This window comes from Coccidioides immitis, assembly GCF_000149335.2.
Source record: "Coccidioides immitis RS genomic scaffold supercont3.3, whole genome shotgun sequence".
NCBI classification, from domain to species: Eukaryota; Fungi; Ascomycota; class Eurotiomycetes; order Onygenales; family Onygenaceae; genus Coccidioides; species Coccidioides immitis.
This window is the reverse complement of record NW_004504308.1, coordinates 1,063,139-1,083,575: the sequence shown is the minus strand read 5'-3', so window position 1 is coordinate 1,083,575 and position 20,437 is coordinate 1,063,139. Positions and strand designations below refer to the sequence as shown.

Here is a 20,437-nt window from a genome sequence, read left to right as displayed (position 1 = left end):
GCCCAAATTTTTCCAGTATTCGCTCAATGAACCAAGGTTTTCTGCACGCAGTGTACGGCCTTACGTTAATCCGCGAAACTGTTGATCCAGAAACCTGCCCGAAAGGTAAGGTTGAACTGAAGCTTCCCGCCCCGTCATGTACCTTTTTGAAGGTTCAGTACGTCAAGCCACCGATCTGTGGACGAAGAAGATGCGCCATACCAAGAGGGCATTTCTTGGAGGACCTTCTTTTCACTAGCGGGAATATTTTGACCAAACGACCCGAGTCGAAAGTGCAATGTCTCAATGCTGGCTGCGATTTTACCCTGTTTCTTTGGAAGTTGGATTACATATCGCCAAGGGGTATTGGTTGGTTATCGCATCAGGCCTCCCTAACTTGACTGACAAGATAATTCTAGGAATGCTCATCGGAGGAATGTAATTTGAAGTCAAGCTCACGTCTCTGAACGAGAGGCCCCGACATATGACTCTCTGGAAGTAGGTTTGTGGCGGCAAAGTTCTAGACATCTCCAAACTCTTGGAAGGTTTGGCTCGAGGCTTGGTTCCGAAATTGAAGACAAGTCAACCGCGCACTGACCCAGAAATGATAATAATCATTTCATTGCTTTTTGACTGACGGAGCCTTCCGACTACGTCACTCGCCTCGCGGAGAGGTCGAGCGGATCGCCCAGTAAAATGTACAAACGTTGTTCTTCCATCAATTCGGCACAGGGCGCTTTCTTTTCCATGATGCCGTGCGTGGGGGCGGTATGCAGATGATCCTCGAGGATACTCCGTACTCCGTTCTAATGCCCCGTACGGAGTGCAAGGGGTTCGTTACAATCAAGCCACGCTCCATACTCCATACTCTGGGGGTGGATACATCAAAACCGCGGCAACCCCAGACTCTGACCTGTCCTCCGCCTTTTAAAAAGAGAGTTGGAGTCGACGGCACACTATCAAGCACATAGCTCTGCCGAGTGTGCTGGACGAAAACCAAAGTGGCTGCATGTGGCGAGAGTAAGGTGTAGTTGTAACTTAGTGTACTCCGTAGTGGCTTTTGCCTGGACCCGAAGCTTCATCATGGGATCAGCCAGCAAAGGGCCGAAGCGCTCCGTGTACGGCAAGAATCCGCCGCCGAGAACGATCGAGCAGCGCCGCTTGCGGGCGAGAAGCAACTGGGATAGACTTTTTGGCGATTACCTAAGTTCAAGTTCAGGACAAATCTGGCTCGGCTGTGATTATGTAACTGACCGGCTGCGCTGGAGGGAACCTTCCCCTTTTTCTGCGCGCGCGGCTGGGAGGAAAATCTCTTCCCGCCGCCGGTCTGTCTTCGCTCCAGTTGGCGCCGTCTGCCGGTTTCTACCGTCGCGATATCGTGAAGGCCAAAGGAGTTGCTATTTCGATTCTCGAACCTACGAGTGCGGAGAAAAACGAGAAAAGAGCGTTGGGGCGAAGTCTTTTCCCTTTTTCCCTTTTTCTTTTTTTTTAATGTACAGTCCCTTCGTGCCGACTGCCGCTGCGTATTGCGCTTGTGCCTCGTAGGTCGAAGAAGAGCGACTTGGAAGTGAGGACAGAAGAGAATGGCTGCGATGGCTCCCGCGTGACAAGCCAGCTGCCTGCTCTGTGGTACGATTGCATTTCCATATTGCCATTACCCGCTCGCACTGCGACCGTGTGGTGCCTGGGAGGTACCCGGTATCCCACACTGCCTTGGTTCCTGCGTTCGTTCGTTGGTGGTTGGCGGTTGGTGGTGTCAGTGGCGAGAGTGGCTAGGCCCTGGCCATCGAAGCGCGGCCTTCGGCATAACGTCATAATAGCCAACCCGCAAACTAAACTTTGTTCACTAAACGATCTACAGTAACTTCCACGCCCACACCACCACCACCACCTCCTCCGCTGACACCGACCCCCCTATGTATCATCTAATTTTTTGGCTTCCTTCAACCCTCATCCCGTGGCAAGCCATTGTCCTTGCTTCTTCATCCTTTATATAACTTCACCATGCCTTTGTGACGCTCCTTCGTTGCTAACTCATGCCACCATCCTCAGTTATCGCTTTTTGTGTATCCACCTAATCCCCTCACTGTCGCACAAGACTCATTCTTTCCCCCCTCCCCCCTGGAAACAAAAGCAAAGACACCTCGAGTATCTTTCGACGCGGTTGGCCACAAATTCCAGCCGCAACCTAAAACGATTGGTTATCTCCTTCTGAGCGATATCCTGAAGCCCTCCCTCCACGGTTTCCTCGATTTCAAACCCAGGCCCTCACTCACCCGGACCCGGGCGATCGCTCCATATAAGATTGCACGCACCCGGTCACTACAACGTACCTGGTTTTAAGGAAGGAAGTATGGCGACAGCGCTGAATTATCAGCCTTGCATACTTCCTTAGTAGAGAATACGGCAGATAAAGCCTGGCTCTACATGCTGAATTACCTGATATGTCGACGACAACAGTTTCGAAACCTTCGCCTTCAGGGTCATGGAGCCCTGGAGGCTTCCCTTCGACCACACCCAGCGGAAAGCACGAAATTGCCACACCGCCTTCTGTGGGCCAAGCTGCAACGCCCTTCCGGGCTGGAAACAATAATATCGATTCGCAGCCATTACGTGACGCAAGTCCCAGCTACTTCAACATAGTCGGCGATACTAGCACATTTCATATTCATTTCCCCCCCCAGATCTCTAGAGATGCCACACCCCTGGTACATCCCAGCATCTATACAAGGGGTCAGAGGCCCTTCCAATCAACACCCGGGCCGGACGTTTCAGGCTCGAATATCCTCCCCGCGAGCTGGCAAAGTTTGAGTACATTGTCTACACAGCACCATGATAGTGACAAAACCTCCGGCGTGGCGGCGACACCGTTCTACACTCCCCCAGCGTGGCCATGGAAGGGGCAGTTTGGTAACGCTGAACAAACCCCAGTACGGGAAAGCCAAAAGTTGATTCAAAAAGAAGGACACCAGCTGAAATCCCCCCAGGACCGGAAATCTAGCCCACTTCAACCACCAATACCGACAGTCCATGTCACACGTCCTGGCCCATCACGCCCATTCGACCAGGGCAGCCTACCAGCAACGGCATCTGCGCCAGCGCTCTCCCCGTACGGTTCGGGCCTACCAAGTCTTCAACGATCCGAGACCTCTCCGGCGTCAGTTGACAATGGTAGCGTAAAGATGATTTCGAGTCAATGCTGCAAAGATTTGTTAAGCACCAAGTCGGACGTGACTCTGGTATTAGATATCCGCCCCTATCCACAGTATTCTCAGGGTAGAATTAAAGGTTCTCTGAACTTGTGCATTCCGACAACCTTACTTAAGAGGCCGTCATTCAATTTGGAGAAACTTAAAGATACCCTTGCAGGTGACGACGAAAAAGAAAAATTCTCCAATTGGCACAATAGCTCGCAGATTGTCGTGTACGACGCGGCTACAACCCTTATCAAAGATGCGTCTGCTCTGGTAAACGTCCTAAAGAAATTCACAAACGAAGGATGGAGTGGAGAACCAATGATTTTGCGGGGAGGATTCTCGCAGTTCTCCGTCCAGTTTCCGGACTTAGTCGAGAAAAAACCAGACGAAACTCCTATGAAACCACCAAAGCAACCTTTATCCATTAGTCTATCATTTTCAGGACCATCGTCAATATCGGGAGGATGTCTTATTCCCCCGTCTACACCCTCTCTCAATCCAATGTACAACAGTATTCGCCAGAGTACTGAATTGGTGAATGGAGTTGGGCAAATACCCATAAAGCTTCCATCAACACTGACAGAGCGAGCGAGGAACTCATTGCCTTCATGGCTCGCCAAGGCAGCTGATGTTCAGGACAATGGCAAATCAGTATCCAACAAATTTCTGGCGATTGAAAAAGCAGAGCAATGCCGCATGCAAGAAGCATTGTCGGATTCCGGGACATACGGCAGCGCGACAGCACAAGGCTCAAAGTCGTCCTATCGTATTGCAGGACTTGAACAGGGCAATAAGAATCGATATAACAATATTTATCCCTATGAACATTGTCGTGTTAGATTGGGAAGTACCGTCCAGGGGTCCTGCGACTATGTAAATGCGAGTTACGTGAAGGCCAGTCGGTCGAACAAGCTTTACATTGCCACGCAGGCGCCGCTTCCAAGCACATTCAAGGTGAGTTCCCCCCCCGGTCCCCATTTACCGGGCCGACCTCGGCCTCCTGGAACTGTCCTAACTGGTGAGTTTGAAGGACTTTTGGCACGTCGTTTGGGAGCAAGATGCTCGATTGATCGTCATGTTGACTGCCGAGTCGGAAGGGCTGCAACTGAAGTGCCATCCGTATTGGCAATCAAACGCTTATGGCCCATTTAGGGTGACACTGATGAATGAATATAAAGTCCCTCTACATGTCCCACCGCTATCTCCAAACAAACGCACACATAGCCGGCGGGAGTCAACAGGTCCGAGTTCGTTCGAGGAGCTCTATATGATCGTCCGGCACCTCACCATAATCCACGAATCTCTACCTTTTGAGCCCTTACGGGAAATCACACAGATCCAATACTCGCACTGGCCTGATTTCGGCACCCCTTCCCGGCCGGCGCATCTCCTTCGAGTCATTGAAGAGACGAACAAATTTTCAAACGCCAGTAATGGCAGAGGGCCGGAATGCATACAGGACCCCGAGCCTCCAGATCCACGAAAGATCGTCGTCCACTGTAGTGCAGGCTGTGGTCGAACAGGCACCTTCTGTACAATTGACAGTGTTATTGACATGCTCAAACGGCAAAGGAGACGTGGTGAAGGTGAAGATGGCTGGGTGTACCGTGATGACCTCGATTTGATAGCCAGCACAGTCGAAGATTTCCGTTGCCAACGACTGAGTATGGTGCAAAGCCTACGGCAGTTTGTATTATGCTATGAAAGTATTCTAGAATGGTTGGCGTCCCAGCCGGAAAATAAAGAGAATTGACAATAATCAGGTTAAAAGATTGGAGGATCGGTGTTCAGCATAATGATTTGTTCTTTTGGCAAAGGTATTGCATCTTTCTGGAAGCAGGATTGGTGGTGTTTGGGGAAGTGGGATCAAAAGACCTATGTTCAGCCTTGTTACCTACTACCTACTACCTACAGCATGCTCATGGAACCCAACGTGGGGTTTGATTCTGAGGGACGAATGTCCACCACCTGATGACGTTATGAACCTAGAATCCTTACAGTGTATTCAGCATTCTTTGCTATGTTTTTGCTTCTGTTCTTTGCTAGCAGCAGGACAGCTGGCTAGTTAAATAGTATTCTTTTCGGACGATTGCGAGGTATTGTTAGCTAATTAGTCGGATAGACTTGGGTGTCTAAACTCTGCGCGCTCATCCAGTGTTGCTCCAAAAAAAAAAAAAACCAAAAATTCACTGCCACATCAGAATTTGGAACCTTGCGCTTCACAGCTGTAAAACCCAGCTCTCTTGAAGAAGCCCCATCAGGCTCGGAGTGTGTTGCCTGGCCGATGCGGCGCTGGGAGCTCAGCCAGCGTTAGGCACTGCGGTGAGCCTCCCACCAATCAGGACCCCGGGTTGTTTCTGCCTGCGAAACTCTCCAGCGATCAACAAGACTCCCGTCAGCCTATAAATTGGGGGAACGGCCAGGAGGAGCTGCTCAGCTCTGAGGGGAGTTCCTAAGGCTCAGCATTTAATTGTGGCATGGAGATGCAGGTGGCTTGATCAACCTCACCATTTTCACCTCAGATTCCGCCTGACTGTGACATCCAACCTGTCAACAATCACTTGCATTGCTTTTGACACACGGCCCGGCAACTAGTCCTCTTACTCCTGTTATTATTTCTTCCAACCCTCGAGAATTTATCTACGAGTCTAAGCCCTTTTTGCTTGTGTTTCTACTTCTCTCCAGCATCATCCAGCATCATGGATCGCCTGCGCCCATTGGAGCTCCTTGATCTTCCACCCGAGTTGCTGCAGCTCATCTTATTTCATTGTTCCACCCCAAGCTTCCTTCAACTCTCTTCAACATGTCAGACACTATACACTATTGCTTCGTCATGTCGTGAAGTCATCAAGAACCACCTCAAGCGGACTCCTGGCGCCAGGACATCCCTCAATGACCTGAAGACCGAGGAGCTGTTCCGCGTCCTCAAGGCGCGCACAGCGGAACACTTATATGGTGCCAATTTCCACTCTGACTTGACCAATTATATCTTCAAATGTGGGATTATCGACAATTGCACTTCGGCGTTGCGCGAGGGCGAGGATCCCAATGCTGCCCTGGTCGAGAAGGGAGGCAGCCGTGTGCTGCTTTATCATATCCAGTCCAAGGAGGCAAAGCTACGAAGCATTCTCGAGGTGCCGTACGATCAACCTGGGCGTGTGGAGGTAATCAAGACGGTCTTTTGCAGGGATGGATCTCTCGCCGTTCTCCAGAAATACGAGCCGATCGAAGAGTCATGTCAAGCCGGACGCGCTCACCCATTTGCGAAGGAAGCTCTGGAATCTTATCGGCAGGCCGAGTTTCACCTTGTGACTTATCCCGATATATCCGGATTTGCCAGGGTGCCCCGGGTTACGGTGGGAGTGCTACAGCCTGTTGAAGGATTCCACCCTACCGCTATCGATGTTCAGAATCCGTCTATGGCAGTCATAGCGTGGCAGCATGAACGGTATCCCTTGCAGGGGCAGGTGCTTATGTATACTTTAGTTAAAGACGCGTCTGTCGAGGAAGATGGAAGGACCTGTGAGTACGACCGTTTGTGCAATTTTTCTTTTCGAGAACGCCGTGCTTGCGTCACCTGCTTGGCGTCCGATCGCTATCAAATGCTAATAAAGTTGATAGATGCAATGTACAGCTCTAAACCTATCATAGATGCAGACCCTGCCTCTAACATTTTGCAATGCATACCGCCCATCGTACGGCTTGAACTGAATGATAACGCGTCTCAGGTTCTTTATTACCATCCGTCATCTACGCTATACAACAGATACGGGGATTTGCTCGCTTTAGATACCGCAGCTCAACAACGACACAGCTGGATGAAGAACGCTTGCAACGTCACCTTGGGCCACAGACTACTTAGATTCTCCATCGGCATTCCCTTTTTCTGTACTCATGAAACCTACCAAGCAGACTCATACCGCCAAATGTGCCGCTGGCAATACCTCACCCTCGGCATAGCACGTCATGAATCGGAAAAGTGGACCATTGCTTGCCTGCTTCGCTCAGAAGCTCGTTGTCGCTCTTCCCGCTGCCAACATGTGCCCAACCTGGACCGCGGCAGACGTTTCAACCAGTGGGTTGTCATGGCCCGTCTTTGGGGCTACCAGAACACTGAAAGCTCCCTCTCCGGACTCGTTGCCACTTCGCCACGGGGAAAACGGATAGCCGTCGCAAACTGGAACGTGATCTACATTTGGGCGCTGAACCCCCAAGTAATCATTGAAGGCCAGCAGGGAAAGGAATGGGAATATTACCCGGAGAATATGAAATCAGAACACGGTTTCGTCGAGTTAAAACCGATTGTTCTTCAACCTGACGCGGTGTGTTTCAATTTGAAATTTTCGCAGAGTGAGGATGAACTTATTGCCTTGACTGATAAGGGGTTGATGAGGTGGGATCTGGGCCCCGCTGGGAAGGGCTTTAAGGTGAAGAAGTTTCTGGATATGGATGCTAAGATTTCAATGGGGGAGACAAGTAAGGGTACTGGTCCAGCAGTCGGTACCAGCAACCTACAGGATGTGGGAATGATTGATACTTGAGAGGCGGTTGGATTCATCCTAATAGAGAAAGATCCTTTTTCAAAGCTCGATTCCTTGAATATTTTTTCCATCGATTTGAAATCCCCGGACCGTGGCATGGAGGAGGGGGTGCATTGATCGATGGTGTTCCTTATCCTGTTAAGCATTGTATGTATGGAGTTTGAAGGAGAACAATACCCCAGAGGCATTAATTGCTAGAATTACACCTTTTCGTTCCTGCATCTCATTTTTGGGCTTGACTATCTTTCCGTGACCGATTCAGCGCATGCAACGCGCGGTACGTTGCTCCCAGCTCCGATTGGCAGCGCCCTGCAATGTATCTCAAACTGGGCTGTCCGCGATGATGGTTGGAATAGCGTGGCGCGCCTCCATGGGTCGCTTATCACGGGAATACCCACATCAGAGCCGCAGCTCCTTTCCCTTGCTGCCGGACGATGAGTCCAAAAGAGCAAAAGAAAATAAAAATAAAAATAAATATAAAAATAAAAAACAAAATAAAATATTGACTCGTCAGAAGTAGGCCCGCATCCTCTATAAGAGGAGGGAAGGACTTCGAAAGCAAAAAAAAGGTCGATAAATTCATTGCATATATCGAGAACTCCATATATGATTGATTTTATAAAGATAGCCCGGTCTTGCCCGCTTGATTCTAGGTTCTTGCTTTCTTAAAAAATACTATCGTCTTTTTAATCGTTGTCACGATGAATGGGGTCAATGATTTACCACAGAAGATTCTTCTGCAATCCGAAGATCATGCGAAGCTACTTAATGTGATCGACTCGCTTCGATCAGCGGGCATCGGTCGTTATGTTCATCTACTCCAACTCATAGTCTGTGGCGACCAATCATCCGGAAAGAGTTCTGTCCTCGAAGCCGTCTCTGGCATTCGATTTCCAACCAAAGAAAACCTCTGCACGCGTTTCGCAACTGAACTTGTTCTGCGTCGGGGAAATGAAGAAAAGCCGAAAGTGGAAATAATTCCTGGCAGTGAGAGACCAGATGACGAAAAGCAGAAGCTAAAAGCATTCAGTGCACCTATTGCAGATGTTGCGGATGTTCCTAATGTCATAGAGGCTGCAAAGACGGCGATGGGCCTTGATAAGGACGCGAGATCAATCAGCGACGACATACTTCGGGTTGAGATATGTGGGCCCCATCAGTCACACCTGACTCTTGTTGACCTGCCGGGGGTGGTTCATTCTGAGACGCGCCAGCACTCAGCATCGGATGTTGCCATGATATCTTCGCTCGTAAACTCATACATGAAGAATCGCCGCAGCATTATTCTTGCGGTGGTTTCTGCCAAAAATGACCTCGCCAACCAGATTATCACGAAACTTGCGAGGAATCATGATCCAAAAGGGCTTCGGACGCTTGGAATTATCACAAAGCCGGACACGCTCCACCGTGGATCTGAAAACGAAAAGAGTTTTGTTGACCTAGCAAGCAACGAAGACATCGTCTTTCGGCTTGGTTGGCACGTTTTGCGAAATCGCGACTATCAGACAAGAGATTCCACAGCCGAGGAACGCGACGAAAAGGAAAAGGAGTTCTTCTCTGAAGGAGCGTGGACTTCGCTTCCACCATCTATCCTGGGTATTGGCGCGTTGAAGCCCCGGCTGAGCGCCATCTTAAGAGATCAAATCATCTCCGAGCTACCTGATTTGAGGAAAGACGTGGAAGAGGGCATCAAGACCTGCGAGAGAACCTTAGAAAGACTTGGTCCATCGCGGTCCACCGTCAACGAACAGTGGCTGCATTTGATTCGCATCAGCCAGTTATTCACTTCGCTAGTGCAGGCTTCCATCGACGGCGTGTATAGCGACGATTTTTTTGGTGATGCGAGTTCTGAGACAGGATATAGCCATCGCCTCCGTGCAGTCGTGAGCAATATTCTAGGAGAGCTCGCCTCTGATATGCGGAAAAAGGGACACAAGCGAACCATCTTGGACGACGACAGTACGCCTGACGACTCAGCTTTTCCGCAGCAGATAAGAAGGGACGAATTCACCAGCGAAGTCCATGCCCTAATGAAACGAAGCAAGGGAAGGGAGTTACCCGGGACATTTAATCCTCTGATAATCGGTGATCTATTTTATGAACAAGCAAGTCAGTGGGAGCAAATCATCCTAGGCTATGCTGAAAGGATATTAGACGCGACCCAGCAGTTCCTCAAACTCACACTAGCGTATTGTGCAGATGATACGACACAGCAAGCTGTTCAGATGGAAATCATAGCACCAGCCATGGAGAGCTGCACCGACACCTTGAAAAAAAAAATCCTGGAGATTCTCCAGCCCCACAAAAAGGGTCACCCAATCACTTATAACCATTATTTCATAGATAATGTCCAAAAGATTCGTGAGAAGAGAAACAAAAGAGACACTGAGACTTGCTTACGTGACTTCTTTGCTTTGGGAAATTTCGATGGGAATCGGCGCATAGGAAAAGACTTTTCTCTAAACAACCTCTTGGCCGCCCTGTTCCGGCAAACAGAACAAGACATGGATCGGTACGCGGCATCGGAGGCGATATGCTACATGGAAGCCTATTACAAGGTTAGTATGGGAGCCCCCTCATATCCAAATATCTCAATATAACCCTACACATGTAGGTTGCGATGAAAACGGTCGTGGACAATTTTGCGGTTTTGGCCATTGAGCAATGTATTCTCAAGAAACTGCCTCTTATTTTCAACCCTGAAGTGGTAACGAATCTCGATGATAAGACCCTAGAAGCTATTGCAGCGGAAACGACGGAGTCAAAAGTTGAACGCAGTCATGCTTTAGAAAAGCTAAAATTTCTCAGCCCCGCGTTGCAAAATCTTAAACGTTTGGCCTTTCGTAGAGGTGGGCACTATTCAGATGTAATTCGAGTGAAGGGGAGCATCTGACACTCTGCCAGCAACGAGATCAGTCGAGCGGGTGGCCGACGGTGATGGCGAAATCATATCTACCAACCCTGGGACGGATGGAAGCCTCATGGTACAGACGGTGGCAAAGTAACCAGAACTAAATCCAGGCGCGACACTCGGGATGGGGCTGGAAGGACAAGAGATAGAACATTAACGACGACTTTCGAGGAGTGGAAACTCCATCGAAGTGAAGAAAAAACCAGAAGATGAAAAAAAATGGGTAGGGTGGCTTCCACACCCAGCCACCCCGAACAACCGGCCCTTGGGCTAGTCTATTCTCATCTTCGGAGGAGTAGTTAACTGTCCAGCTCTCTCAGTACAACTGGTAAAGGGAAAGGGGATTTCGAGGGTTTCCATCTACCTACAGAGTGCATCTGTGCTTGAGAAAAGGTAGTTCAGTTTCTTCTCGCAAATAACAATACTCATTCACAGAAAATGAAGAAATGTAGTAGTGCCATAGGATTTCATGACGCGGAGAGCATAAAATTTATCTCAGGTGAAAATATCCCGTGCAGGCTTCGGAATGCTTTACCACACCAGAAAATTTGAATTTCATGTCTTCTAGATTTATGAGTTATCCGCGTAGTATGTCGAGAAATCTCTCGCATATTCAACAGAATGGAATTCATTCAAGGCCAGACGATCTGCCCGAGAGGAAAGTTATCCAGCAGCTCTTAGTCGAATAGAGACCCCACGAAGCACAAAATGCAAGAAAGGAAAGATAAACTTGAAGTTTGCAGATATTGAAGAAATCATGAAGAAATCCAAAAAAATAAAAATAAAAATAAAAATAAAAATTAAAAAAAATTGAGCGAGAGGGCTCAACTATGAGACGGCAGCCGAAAGGAAGCTAAAATTGGCTGAGGGTTCAGCAATTATCTCTGAACTTCCGGATAGAAATTTAAGGTTGAGACAGATGGGGAGTCGGATCTTGACAGATTCATCTAGTGTTTGCCGTCCAAAGCCTGGAGAATGCTTTGGTCGAGTCTTCTATCACAAGACTTGGAAGGGTGAAGCCAGTGAACGAGTTTTTGCGTTTTGCAGTGTGTATGTGGTATCTCTGAGTTCTAGATCTGTAGCTCCATCGAACCAAGTTAATGCCCAAGAGGATCAATTGGTAACTTTTTTTGAATTCTGTTTATATCCACGCCTTTTGTGATGTAGATGGAAGGACCTGGCTCATTTCGCCTCGCCTCCACCCCCTATCACCAAGAACAATACAATTGGGATAGCCCACCAATACCTAAACGATACTTGTCAGACTTGCACAGAGGAAGCGTAGTTGAAGTGGTAGAATAAAGGGGAAAAAAAGCTGGTGAGCAGGTCCATACTTTTGTATAAATGATTTCTCAATAATCTCCTCGGTTTCCTTTCCATCCTCCTTCAGTACAATGGGTCTGTTTAAATGCGGTGTGGGGGCGGGAGTCGGTCTGACTATCTCGACATTGAGATTCTGATTCCCTTCGCTAGCTGTCAAGGCCGAAGCAGAAACCGCGACGCTATAAACCTCATTATCTAGGCTGAGATATAAGCTTAGATTGGGAGTGATTGCGCTGTTGTTGAATGCTGAAAAGGACGTTAAGCTTCCCACCCAGTGCTTCTGTGACGCATCGGTGAATAGGCCAATGCGCAGTAGGTCCTCATTTGACTGTTTTTGGGGTGGAGTATATGAGCGGACGGATGTTTGGAGAGTGACGGGATCGTAGGAAACTTCTGCGAGCCGGGAGGCTTGTGAGGGAGAGGATGCGGAGAGCGGCCAGTAGAATATGTCGGTGTTTTGGGGTGAAGTGGAAGTTGAGGCCGCCACGGAGGATACGAAGGAGAGGAGGGAAATGAGGAGGAACGAGAGCGCTTCAGGCCAGTGCATTCTAACTAATCACCGGGCAGCCTAATTGGCTGTCGAGATCCTTTGGAAGTTTCAAGGCAGCGGTGCTCGTGGGCTTCCCAGTCTCCCTCAGACTTGTATCCGACATCAGAGCTGCGAAGCTCTTCCCTCCTGTGTATTCCGTCTCTACGATATTTGGCCAATAAGCGCTAGTCTTAAAATGGAAAGGCATGATATTGCATTAGCTATTCCGGCTTTGGTCTAGCTGTCGAAATTTTCAGAATTTTACCGTATTGTATTGTATTGGAATTAGGCCGGGGGGACGGCGCCGGCAAAACAAGTCGCCGGGATTATCTTATCTAATCTTGCCTCCAAGCATGTTTTCTGGGGCGGACTTTGACGGAGCCAACGCGCACGCTTCCCCGGCCACGATGGTCGGCGCTGGAAAAGATATGGCCGTGATTGGCCTTGTCTGCGTTCCAGCCTTGCCTCGGGTCTCCGCCAGTGGGTCACCTGAACGCATTCGTGCCGCTGATCAGTTGAAGTGGCAGGGTTCGCTTGTGGAGAATGGTCCACATCAAGCTGCCCTCGAGTTCGGCCGCGAGCTCCGGAGAGGATGGATTGGGAAGTGCCGCTGGAGATCTGGGCTTGGGGCACTGGTTTGAGATAACATGTCGGTGTGCGTGACGAGCCCTGACTGGGCATTCGATACAACGCAATGCAGTGTAATGAAGTGCCTTATCTCGCATCATAGGGGCTGGGATTCACCATTTCCGCTGGCGGATTTGGGCTTCATCGCAGCCGCATCGACTGATGCAGACCCTTCGTCGAGCAGTGAATGCGTTGTGACATGGTAACTCCGGGAGGGGGCCCCTGCTCTTGGAAACGGAGTCCTCCAGTAGATGTCGGTCGAGATAAGCTTTTGCAGAAAGTGTGGATACTGATGCAAGCATCCACCGGGTTTGATACACTCAAATCTCTCTTCGGTGACCTGGCAGACAAAGACAGAGAAATTCCTTTTTAAAAAGCCCTTGGTAAGACATTGTTCTGGGCAAAAATCAGCCAAAGCAGCTGTCTCAGTACACATACAACGCAAGCAAATCCGTCCATCATTTGCTCAGTCAAGTCCATCGCTGCTTTGGATGTTGTTCTGACATTGGAGCTGGAACAGAGTAAACGTGAACTTACCAGAGGTACGTAGCGCAAAGACCGCGAGGGCTGCATGGGCGAATTACCTCACCCTCTGCCGCGTCCTCCTGACCGTCGACCCAAGGTTGCTCAAAGCTCGTATGTATCATGGACTTAGTTGGACACAGTCGCTCTAACAATTCGATCGCAGTTCCAGGCACACTTGGCAGCCAGCGGTCCACGCGGCACATTTCCAACTTCACTTCCGTCAGCGGCACTTGCCGAGCCAAATATCGACCCGAAACTCGACTACAAAACTTGCTCTCCCACCCTCTTTCAAAATGACAACATCCCTCCCCTACCGCCGCTCCTCTCGCCAGGCGTCGTCGAGGCAGGCGAGCATGGATCCTCGTAACGAGATCAGTGTCCAGATGGATCACTTTATCGGTGTCGACGTGGGAACTGGAAGCGCGCGCGCTTGCATCATCGATGATAAAGGTGACATCGTCGGCTTAGCCTCAGAAAACATTGGTTTATGGCAGCCCCAGCAGGGATACTATGTAGGTGTCCGCTCATCGTCATGATGGCACTCTCTCTCTCCAAGACTTGTGACCTAGCGCCTGATACTGGCATATGCTGATTGATCATCGAAACGTAGGAACAATCTACAACCGACATCTGGCGTTGCATCTGCATTTCAGTCCAGCGTGCTATAAGTCAGCACAACATTAACCCAGGATCAATCAAAGGTATCGCATTCGACGCCACTTGCTCCCTAGCAGTGTTTGCAGAGGATACCGACGAGCCCCTGTCCGTGACTGGTCCCAATTTCGATACCGAGCGCAACATCATCCTGTGGCTCGACCATCGACCCGTCCAAGAGACAGAAAAGATCAATGCTACAGGCCACAATTTGCTTCGCTATGTGGGAGGGAAGATGTCCATCGAGATGGAAATTCCTAAGGTTCTATGGCTGAAAAATAACATGCCGAAGGAGCTTTTCGACCGGTGCAAGTTCTACGATCTCGCCGATGCTTTGACCCACCTTGCCACAGGAAATGAAAAGAGGAGCTTTTGCAGTGTAGTCTGCAAGCAGGGATATGTCCCTGTCGGTGTGGATGGCAGCGTGAAGGGGTGGCAGGAAGATTTTCTGAAGGACATCGGGCTGGAGGACCTTACAAAGGACAATTTCAGGAGAATGGGCGGCGTCATTGGCCAAGTAAGTATTTACCTCTACCTTCTGACCAAGCACCCGCCAATATACTCCGTACAATATAGTAAATTCCAGCCTAACGACCTGCATAGAACGGAGAATATCTTAGTGCTGGAGAGTTGGTTGGTACGCTCTGTGAAAAGGCCGCGAGTGAGCTCGGTCTCCCTCCAGGAATCGCTGTTGGAAGTGGTGTCATTGATGCATACGCTGGGTGGATCGGTACCGTTGGTGCAAAGGTTCAACTGAGCGCTGATCTACTCAGCTCCGATGCGGCAAAGAATGACAAAACTCAAGCGTTCACACGACTTGCTGCCGTGGCTGGAACCTCTACATGCCATCTTGCCATGTCACCTAATCCGGTCTTTGTCCCTGGAGTGTGGGGTCCATATCGCGACACGATTATCCCGGGCTACTGGATGGCTGAAGGTGGCCAATCAGCCACTGGCGAACTGCTCAAGCACGTTATCGAAACCCATCCTGCATTCAATCAAGCGCTCTCGATCGCTGAGTCCTATCACACAAACATCTACGATTACCTCAACGAACATCTCAAAGAATTAGTTGCGGAGTCCAATGCTCCTAGTGTCTCTTACTTGGGTCGTCATTTCTTCTTTTACGGCGACCTCTTCGGCAACCGTTCGCCAATTGCAGATCCCACCATGTCAGGCTCCGTTATCGGTTTATCGAGCGATAAGTCAGTCAGCGGCCTTGCTCTCTACTACTATGCCACTCTAGAATTCATCGCCCTTCAGACACGGCAAATTGTCGAGACTATGAACAAAACTGGTCACAATATCACGTCCATTTTTATGTCTGGCTCCCAGTGCCAGAATGATATCCTTATGTCGCTTATTGCTTCGGCTTGTGACATGCCCGTGTTGATACCTCGATATGTGCATGCAGCTGTGTGTCACGGTGCTGCTATGCTTGGCGCTAAAGCTGCCAGTGCGGATAAAGACGGTAAAACTGAAGACTTGTGGGATATTATGGACCGAATGAGCAAGCCTGGTAAAGCAGTGCATCCGACAAAGGATAAGTTTGAAAAAGCATTGCTAGAGGTGAAGTATAAAGTGTTTTTGGAGCAGTGCTACCAGCAACAGGAATACCGGAAGAATGTGGATGCGGCAATCGTAGGCTGGAGTACTTAGCATCATCAGGACTTTGGACTGGTGGTCTTAGAGCATTATATGGAAGTCTCGAATTTGGGACCATGAGAAAACGAAACAATGCATACTTAGAAAATGAACGCCAAAAGTCTTTGTTGAGACCGGACTCTTAAAAGTAAAAATTAGCTATCATACAGAACAAGCCCCTTTGGATATGACCATAGTAAACCCCCCCACCAAAAAAAAAAAAAAAAGGTCATGTGCATCACCTTGTCTTAAGGTAACCTTCTCAAAAGATATACAGAGTGCCTCGGTCAGCACGCCGCAGCAAGACGTTCACCCTACACAACTTATCCTCACCAATGTCACCATCATATCATCCGCTTGCCCTCTGTGATACGCAAAGCTCACATTCCTTTACTTCCCGGAGAGGTAAGTAGTACAGCCCCTCTCCCCAAAGCCAAGGTATCGAACCGATCAACACCGTTGGCTTCCATGGTATTATACCTTGTCAAGAAGAACCCCATAATTACAAACAGATACGTAAGCAGTAAAATAGAGCCTTTGAAATAATTGCTTTTTCCTTCGCCGTAAACATACGAAAGCAGGAAAACGCAAAGAATCACGGTAATCATGTCCCATTGCGGGAAAATTAGACTGTTTAGTTCGAATGTTAGTGAGATAAAACGCGATGTAGGGCAGTACTCGAAGAAAGAGACAATTATTGTTTTGGGAGGGAGGAGCCGTACTTAAAACTATGGCTGAGGAGCTCAGACGGATCAACATAGAATCGGGTGTGGATAGCGCTGAATAAGACGAGAGCGGGGATCTGTAAAAGGCAGACTTGAAGGGCGTATGCGGAGCCGATTTCCATTGAGAGAGCGATATTGCCATTCATAGCGAAAGAAATAGCGTTCTACACAGTGCACAGGGTAGGTCAGTAAATCCTCCGTATATCGAATGGATTGGAACATGAGCGTTTACCAAAAATTCCGTTGTGTTGGGAATGAGTGAAAAGAGCGTAATCCCAAGGAACTTTTCATCTACATCAACGCTTTCAAGAACCACATCAACCGTATTGACAAGGATTTCTGCTATAATTGCATATAATAGTGTAGCACTGAGAAGTATAACGGAGCTTTTCAATTTGCTCCAGTTGGGCGCATCGTGCCCACCGGTTGGTGGATGTGGCTCATGGAAAACTGCAGCTTCATTGATATCTTCAGGGGCACTGCCAGGCTGGCCAACAACGGGCTTATGTCCATGTGGTCCGGAAGTATGAGCAGTAACCGAGGCCTTCCTTGGGTGTCGAGATGCATCACGAGCGGCGAAGGTTGCAGCTGTCGCTGCTACTTCGGTAACTTGGCGAACGAAGACTTCATTCTGCTCCTCAGATAGCCCTGGTAATCTCAGATTAAGAGAGTGGGGTTCGTTGCTCTTTGGGGGTACGACATGAGGAAGAGAGGCTTGTCCATCACTAGCTGGCTGCTGTTTGGGTTGCTGTAGTCCTTCATCATCGTCCTTGGGTGATAGGCCGACTTGTTTTAGGGATTGTCCCAGGATGCGAGCATAGAGCTGGGAGTCTCGAACAGACCCCTTGGTGTTGTGTCCTTGAGGCGGCTGTCGGCCATTAACAGCACCATGTGTTTTTTGGGGAGCCCCTGGAGGCTCTTGCGGAGGAGATACCTTTTTTTCATCAAGTTCAGTAGACCAAATTACTGCAGCATGTGTGCGCAGGGTAAACCAAAGACCAATGACATAGCAGAGGAATAACAATGTAGCAGCAAACCAAGAATAAGGTTGCACTGCTTGGATGAAGAACTTATTCTTAAAGGAAGGGAGTTCAGAGAAATAACATCGACGACAGTCTTTGTCACTTGGTAGACGTGGTGATGAGCATGGATGGCAGTAGAGTTCATGCTAAAAAATAAGCTATCAGTTTCGCAGCAAGGTAAACTTCAACATGTTTATGGACTTACACTTCCATATATCTGATAGAATAATGTCGGACCAAATGCAGCAACAGTAGCAAACAAAAGCATCGTTGAGGTAACACCAGCTGATTTGACATTAAATCGCTGAGTTTTGCGTTTGATGGCCCCAAAACACATGGACAGTCCTGGGAGAAAGAGAATTCCGGCGAAGATGCTGCCGACAATGCTACCTTCCACAAGCCGGGCTTTTCCTTCGGTGAGAGCAACACAGTAAAGATACACCTCCACAACGGTTGAGAAGAAGGCATTTACAGCCGCACCAAGACCCATTGATGACTGGGCAGAAATCGATGCTACGGCCTGTCCGATAAAGTATGCCAAGGGAATAATAGAAAGAAGCGCGAGCATGAATATCAGGCCAGTGTTGGTAACCCACGCCTCGATTTGAAGAGTCCGGTGGAGGAGCCAATAATCCAGAATGGAAAAAACGACAACCCCTAGCAGGTTGATGAAAAATATGTTCGTCCCGTCAACTGTATATTTCCAGTATTTGAGCCCGGCAGCTCGATATGTGCAGAGAAGAATGGACGAGGGTGGGTGCGTAGGGGATCTCGTGTATGTACTGTCCAAGTGGAATGAGACGGCCAGAGGATGTCGACGCAGATGGTGCAGTAGGATAATCATTACACGGCCCATTGGTATCCAGAAAACCAGCATCCAGCATGTGAGTGACACGACGAGCATTAGGGGTCCAACAAGCAAATAAAAGAAACTGTAGAATATGGCTCTTCCCAAGGTCCATTCCCCTCGGCCGAAGAAACGTCTTTTGTTCTTATGAGTTGGACTGTCGGATCGCTGGCCTCTTCCTGGACGACCAAGGAGACTCTCATATTCTCCTGAGGAGTCCAGGCTATTTCTTCGGCGACCAACTAGTGACCGACGGCCCACTGGACCAAAAAACAGCCTGCCGTGTTCTAGATCCCCACTTTGCCACTGTTCGTACTCACTGATGCTTCGGCCTTCACCTTCATCTTCCTCAGCATAGTTTTCATCGGACTGAAGACGGACAAAAGACCCGAAAGGGTACACTAGGTACCCCGAAAGGCCAAAGAATACTTTCCCATATGCGGCCGCGTCGGGCATAAAACCTACCAAAAAGCAGGCGCACGCGCCAAGCAAGGCAACTAGAGCTAGCCACCACCCGAAAAGAATTGTCCACAAGAGGTTGACAATAAAAAGCAAGTTATTTACCCCTTCTCCAGGCGCAGAATGGATGTCTCCTTCGGCAGTTCTCTGAACAGAGCGGAATTTCTTATATAGAGCAGGCTTCCAGATTCTAATGCCAAATGGGTGGGTTTGGTTAATTGCCTGCTGACGATCTTTGAGAGTAAAGCTTTCGGCATCACTAGTACTTCCCTCGTCTTCTTCACCATTGTCATCACCGCCGTTGTTTTCGGGCGATCCTGAATCATCTCTGTCATCCTGATTGTTCGCTTGGTCCTCATCTCCGGACTCGACTTGCTGCATGACAGGTGACTGCGGGTTGAGCCTCCTCCTTAATGTTCCATACGGCCTGGCTGGAGTCCTTGAAGATGCTTTCCGTAAGGCGTTATCTTCTTCATATTCGGAGACGTCGTCATCAACTGAAAATTCTTGACCTCTGTAGGGTTTAGACGACGCACGTCGCACTGTGGGGGGTTTTCTAGGTGTTCGTTCGGGATTTTGAGGGTCAAGTCCTGGACCTCGCAAGAAGTCAGGGACGCTTGATGACGCTTGAAAGCTTTGATACTCCGGCCCGCTTTCTAACGGTACAGCCAATGGGGACCGGTCAATGGTACCTGGATTCAAAACCATCAGCTAACAAATGTGATTAAGTCGCGAAAAAATGGATATCAAAAAGTCGCACCATAGGACGGTCCTGGGCGTGGTATGCTCGCCTCTCCCGATGAGCTGCCACGACCTTCGCTGATATATCTTTCGGTGGGGGATGCTGAAGAGGAACCAGAAATCTCGCGCAATGCGTCACTGTCACCATTGTGGGAAGCCATGGTCTCGCCCTGGAAATACGCTAAGTTCAGCTAGGAAGTAGGACGCGAGCCACGTCTGCAGACTGGGAATTTGATTCATACGCAAGCTTCAAGTTGTGCATATCAGAGGCGGTAACAGAAGATCTCAACTAATTCTTCAACATTGAAGAGAAACGAGTCCAGCTGAGTGGATAGACGCCCGGCAATGGTAGCTAAACTGCGGCTCTCAGTGGGCAGGGTTGTCGAGGAGACGCCGAAACCGAAGTGTTTATAGACGCCAGACAGCGTAACCGGCAGTCTTGGGGTCTGTTGCACAAACAGTTTCTTGGTTTACCCACAAAAGGAATCCGTCATGGATGCATGGTGCAATCCTTCAGTAAAACCTCCCGCATGACCTTCACGTCGTGATGGTTGCTGGTCATGCCGGCGAACGTCGATCAAGCCATAAACAAACGGGACAAACACATGCGCAAGGCTCGGATGTGAACGCCAGAAGCTCAAGGCGCCAAACTGCTTCTAGAATAGTGCCTGTGGCTAGTGTGCCGCTGGCAAAGCTCTTGTTGACTAATCATG

At 49.1% G+C, this 20,437-nt stretch overlaps 9 protein-coding genes across 9 annotated transcripts; 5 read left to right on the top strand and 4 right to left on the bottom strand.

Moving 5' to 3' along the window:
- Positions 1–26: 26 nt before the first annotated feature.
- CIMG_12190 (uncharacterized protein) lies at positions 27–576 on the top strand (the record flags this gene model as incomplete). Its single annotated transcript, XM_012358592.1, has 3 exons — positions 27–348; positions 399–417; positions 504–576. The coding sequence occupies 3 exons, from the start codon at positions 27–29 to the stop codon at positions 574–576; spliced, it is 414 nt and encodes a 137-aa protein (XP_012214015.1).
- A 492-nt stretch (positions 577–1,068) lies between these two features.
- CIMG_13194 (uncharacterized protein) lies at positions 1,069–1,794 on the bottom strand (the record flags this gene model as incomplete). Its single annotated transcript, XM_004444951.1, has 3 exons — positions 1,069–1,182; positions 1,234–1,341; positions 1,477–1,794. 3 exons carry the CDS (start codon positions 1,792–1,794, stop codon positions 1,069–1,071), a joined length of 540 nt encoding a protein of 179 aa, XP_004445008.1.
- Positions 1,795–2,043: 249 nt separating this feature from the next.
- On the top strand, positions 2,044–5,340 carry CIMG_08522 (protein tyrosine phosphatase). The gene is made up of 2 exons (XM_001241358.2): positions 2,044–4,130; positions 4,207–5,340. The coding sequence occupies exons 1-2, from the start codon at positions 2,424–2,426 to the stop codon at positions 4,927–4,929; spliced, it is 2,430 nt and encodes an 809-aa protein (XP_001241359.1). The 5' UTR covers positions 2,044–2,423; the 3' UTR covers positions 4,930–5,340.
- Positions 5,341–5,628: 288 nt separating this feature from the next.
- CIMG_08523 (F-box domain-containing protein) lies at positions 5,629–7,937 on the top strand. Its single transcript, XM_001241359.2, has 2 exons — positions 5,629–6,698; positions 6,798–7,937. Exons 1-2 carry the CDS (start codon positions 5,876–5,878, stop codon positions 7,715–7,717), a joined length of 1,743 nt encoding a protein of 580 aa, XP_001241360.1. The 5' UTR covers positions 5,629–5,875; the 3' UTR covers positions 7,718–7,937.
- Positions 7,938–8,418: 481 nt separating this feature from the next.
- CIMG_08524 (dynamin family protein) lies at positions 8,419–10,610 on the top strand (the record flags this gene model as incomplete). Its single annotated transcript, XM_001241360.2, has 2 exons — positions 8,419–10,275; positions 10,332–10,610. The coding sequence occupies 2 exons, from the start codon at positions 8,419–8,421 to the stop codon at positions 10,608–10,610; spliced, it is 2,136 nt and encodes a 711-aa protein (XP_001241361.2).
- Positions 10,611–11,607: 997 nt separating this feature from the next.
- Positions 11,608–12,621, bottom strand: CIMG_08525 (uncharacterized protein). Its single transcript, XM_001241361.2, has 2 exons — positions 11,963–12,621; positions 11,608–11,874 (listed from the first exon to the last, which is right to left on the bottom strand). The coding sequence occupies exons 1-2, from the start codon at positions 12,496–12,498 to the stop codon at positions 11,811–11,813; spliced, it is 600 nt and encodes a 199-aa protein (XP_001241362.1). The 5' UTR covers positions 12,499–12,621; the 3' UTR covers positions 11,608–11,810.
- Positions 12,622–12,765: 144 nt separating this feature from the next.
- On the bottom strand, positions 12,766–13,587 carry CIMG_08526 (uncharacterized protein; the record flags this gene model as incomplete). Its single annotated transcript, XM_001241362.2, has 3 exons — positions 12,766–13,112; positions 13,225–13,447; positions 13,546–13,587. The coding sequence occupies 3 exons, from the start codon at positions 13,585–13,587 to the stop codon at positions 12,766–12,768; spliced, it is 612 nt and encodes a 203-aa protein (XP_001241363.2).
- Positions 13,361–16,069, top strand: CIMG_08527 (FGGY-family pentulose kinase). Its single transcript, XM_001241363.2, has 4 exons — positions 13,361–13,649; positions 13,796–14,144; positions 14,243–14,803; positions 14,890–16,069. Exons 2-4 carry the CDS (start codon positions 13,926–13,928, stop codon positions 15,943–15,945), a joined length of 1,836 nt encoding a protein of 611 aa, XP_001241364.1. The 5' UTR covers positions 13,361–13,649; positions 13,796–13,925; the 3' UTR covers positions 15,946–16,069.
- CIMG_08528 (calcium/proton exchanger) lies at positions 16,033–20,252 on the bottom strand. Its single transcript, XM_001241364.2, has 6 exons — positions 19,967–20,252; positions 19,744–19,894; positions 17,883–19,675; positions 16,888–17,823; positions 16,653–16,819; positions 16,033–16,560 (listed from the first exon to the last, which is right to left on the bottom strand). Exons 2-6 carry the CDS (start codon positions 19,883–19,885, stop codon positions 16,311–16,313), a joined length of 3,288 nt encoding a protein of 1,095 aa, XP_001241365.1. The 5' UTR covers positions 19,886–19,894; positions 19,967–20,252; the 3' UTR covers positions 16,033–16,310.
- Between the last annotated feature and the right edge of the window lie 185 nt (positions 20,253–20,437).

Coding starts and splice junctions, on each gene's coding strand:
- CIMG_08522 (XM_001241358.2), top strand. CDS start 2,424: ATGTCGACGACAACAGTTTCGAAACCTTCGCCTTCAGGGTCATGGAGC. Junction 4,131..4,206: donor CGCTTCCAAGCACATTCAAG/GTGAGTTCCCCC, acceptor GTGAGTTTGAAG/GACTTTTGGCACGTCGTTTG.
- CIMG_08523 (XM_001241359.2), top strand. CDS start 5,876: ATGGATCGCCTGCGCCCATTGGAGCTCCTTGATCTTCCACCCGAGTTG. Junction 6,699..6,797: donor CGAGGAAGATGGAAGGACCT/GTGAGTACGACC, acceptor TAAAGTTGATAG/ATGCAATGTACAGCTCTAAA.
- CIMG_08525 (XM_001241361.2), bottom strand. CDS start 12,498: ATGCACTGGCCTGAAGCGCTCTCGTTCCTCCTCATTTCCCTCCTCTCC. Junction 11,875..11,962: donor GAGAAATCATTTATACAAAA/GTATGGACCTGC, acceptor AGTATCGTTTAG/GTATTGGTGGGCTATCCCAA.
- CIMG_08527 (XM_001241363.2), top strand. CDS start 13,926: ATGACAACATCCCTCCCCTACCGCCGCTCCTCTCGCCAGGCGTCGTCG. Junction 14,145..14,242: donor AGCCCCAGCAGGGATACTAT/GTAGGTGTCCGC, acceptor ATCGAAACGTAG/GAACAATCTACAACCGACAT. Junction 14,804..14,889: donor TGGGCGGCGTCATTGGCCAA/GTAAGTATTTAC, acceptor CGACCTGCATAG/AACGGAGAATATCTTAGTGC.
- CIMG_08528 (XM_001241364.2), bottom strand. CDS start 19,885: ATGGCTTCCCACAATGGTGACAGTGACGCATTGCGCGAGATTTCTGGT. Junction 19,676..19,743: donor ACGCCCAGGACCGTCCTATG/GTGCGACTTTTT, acceptor TTTTGAATCCAG/GTACCATTGACCGGTCCCCA. Junction 16,820..16,887: donor CCAACACAACGGAATTTTTG/GTAAACGCTCAT, acceptor TGCACTGTGTAG/AACGCTATTTCTTTCGCTAT.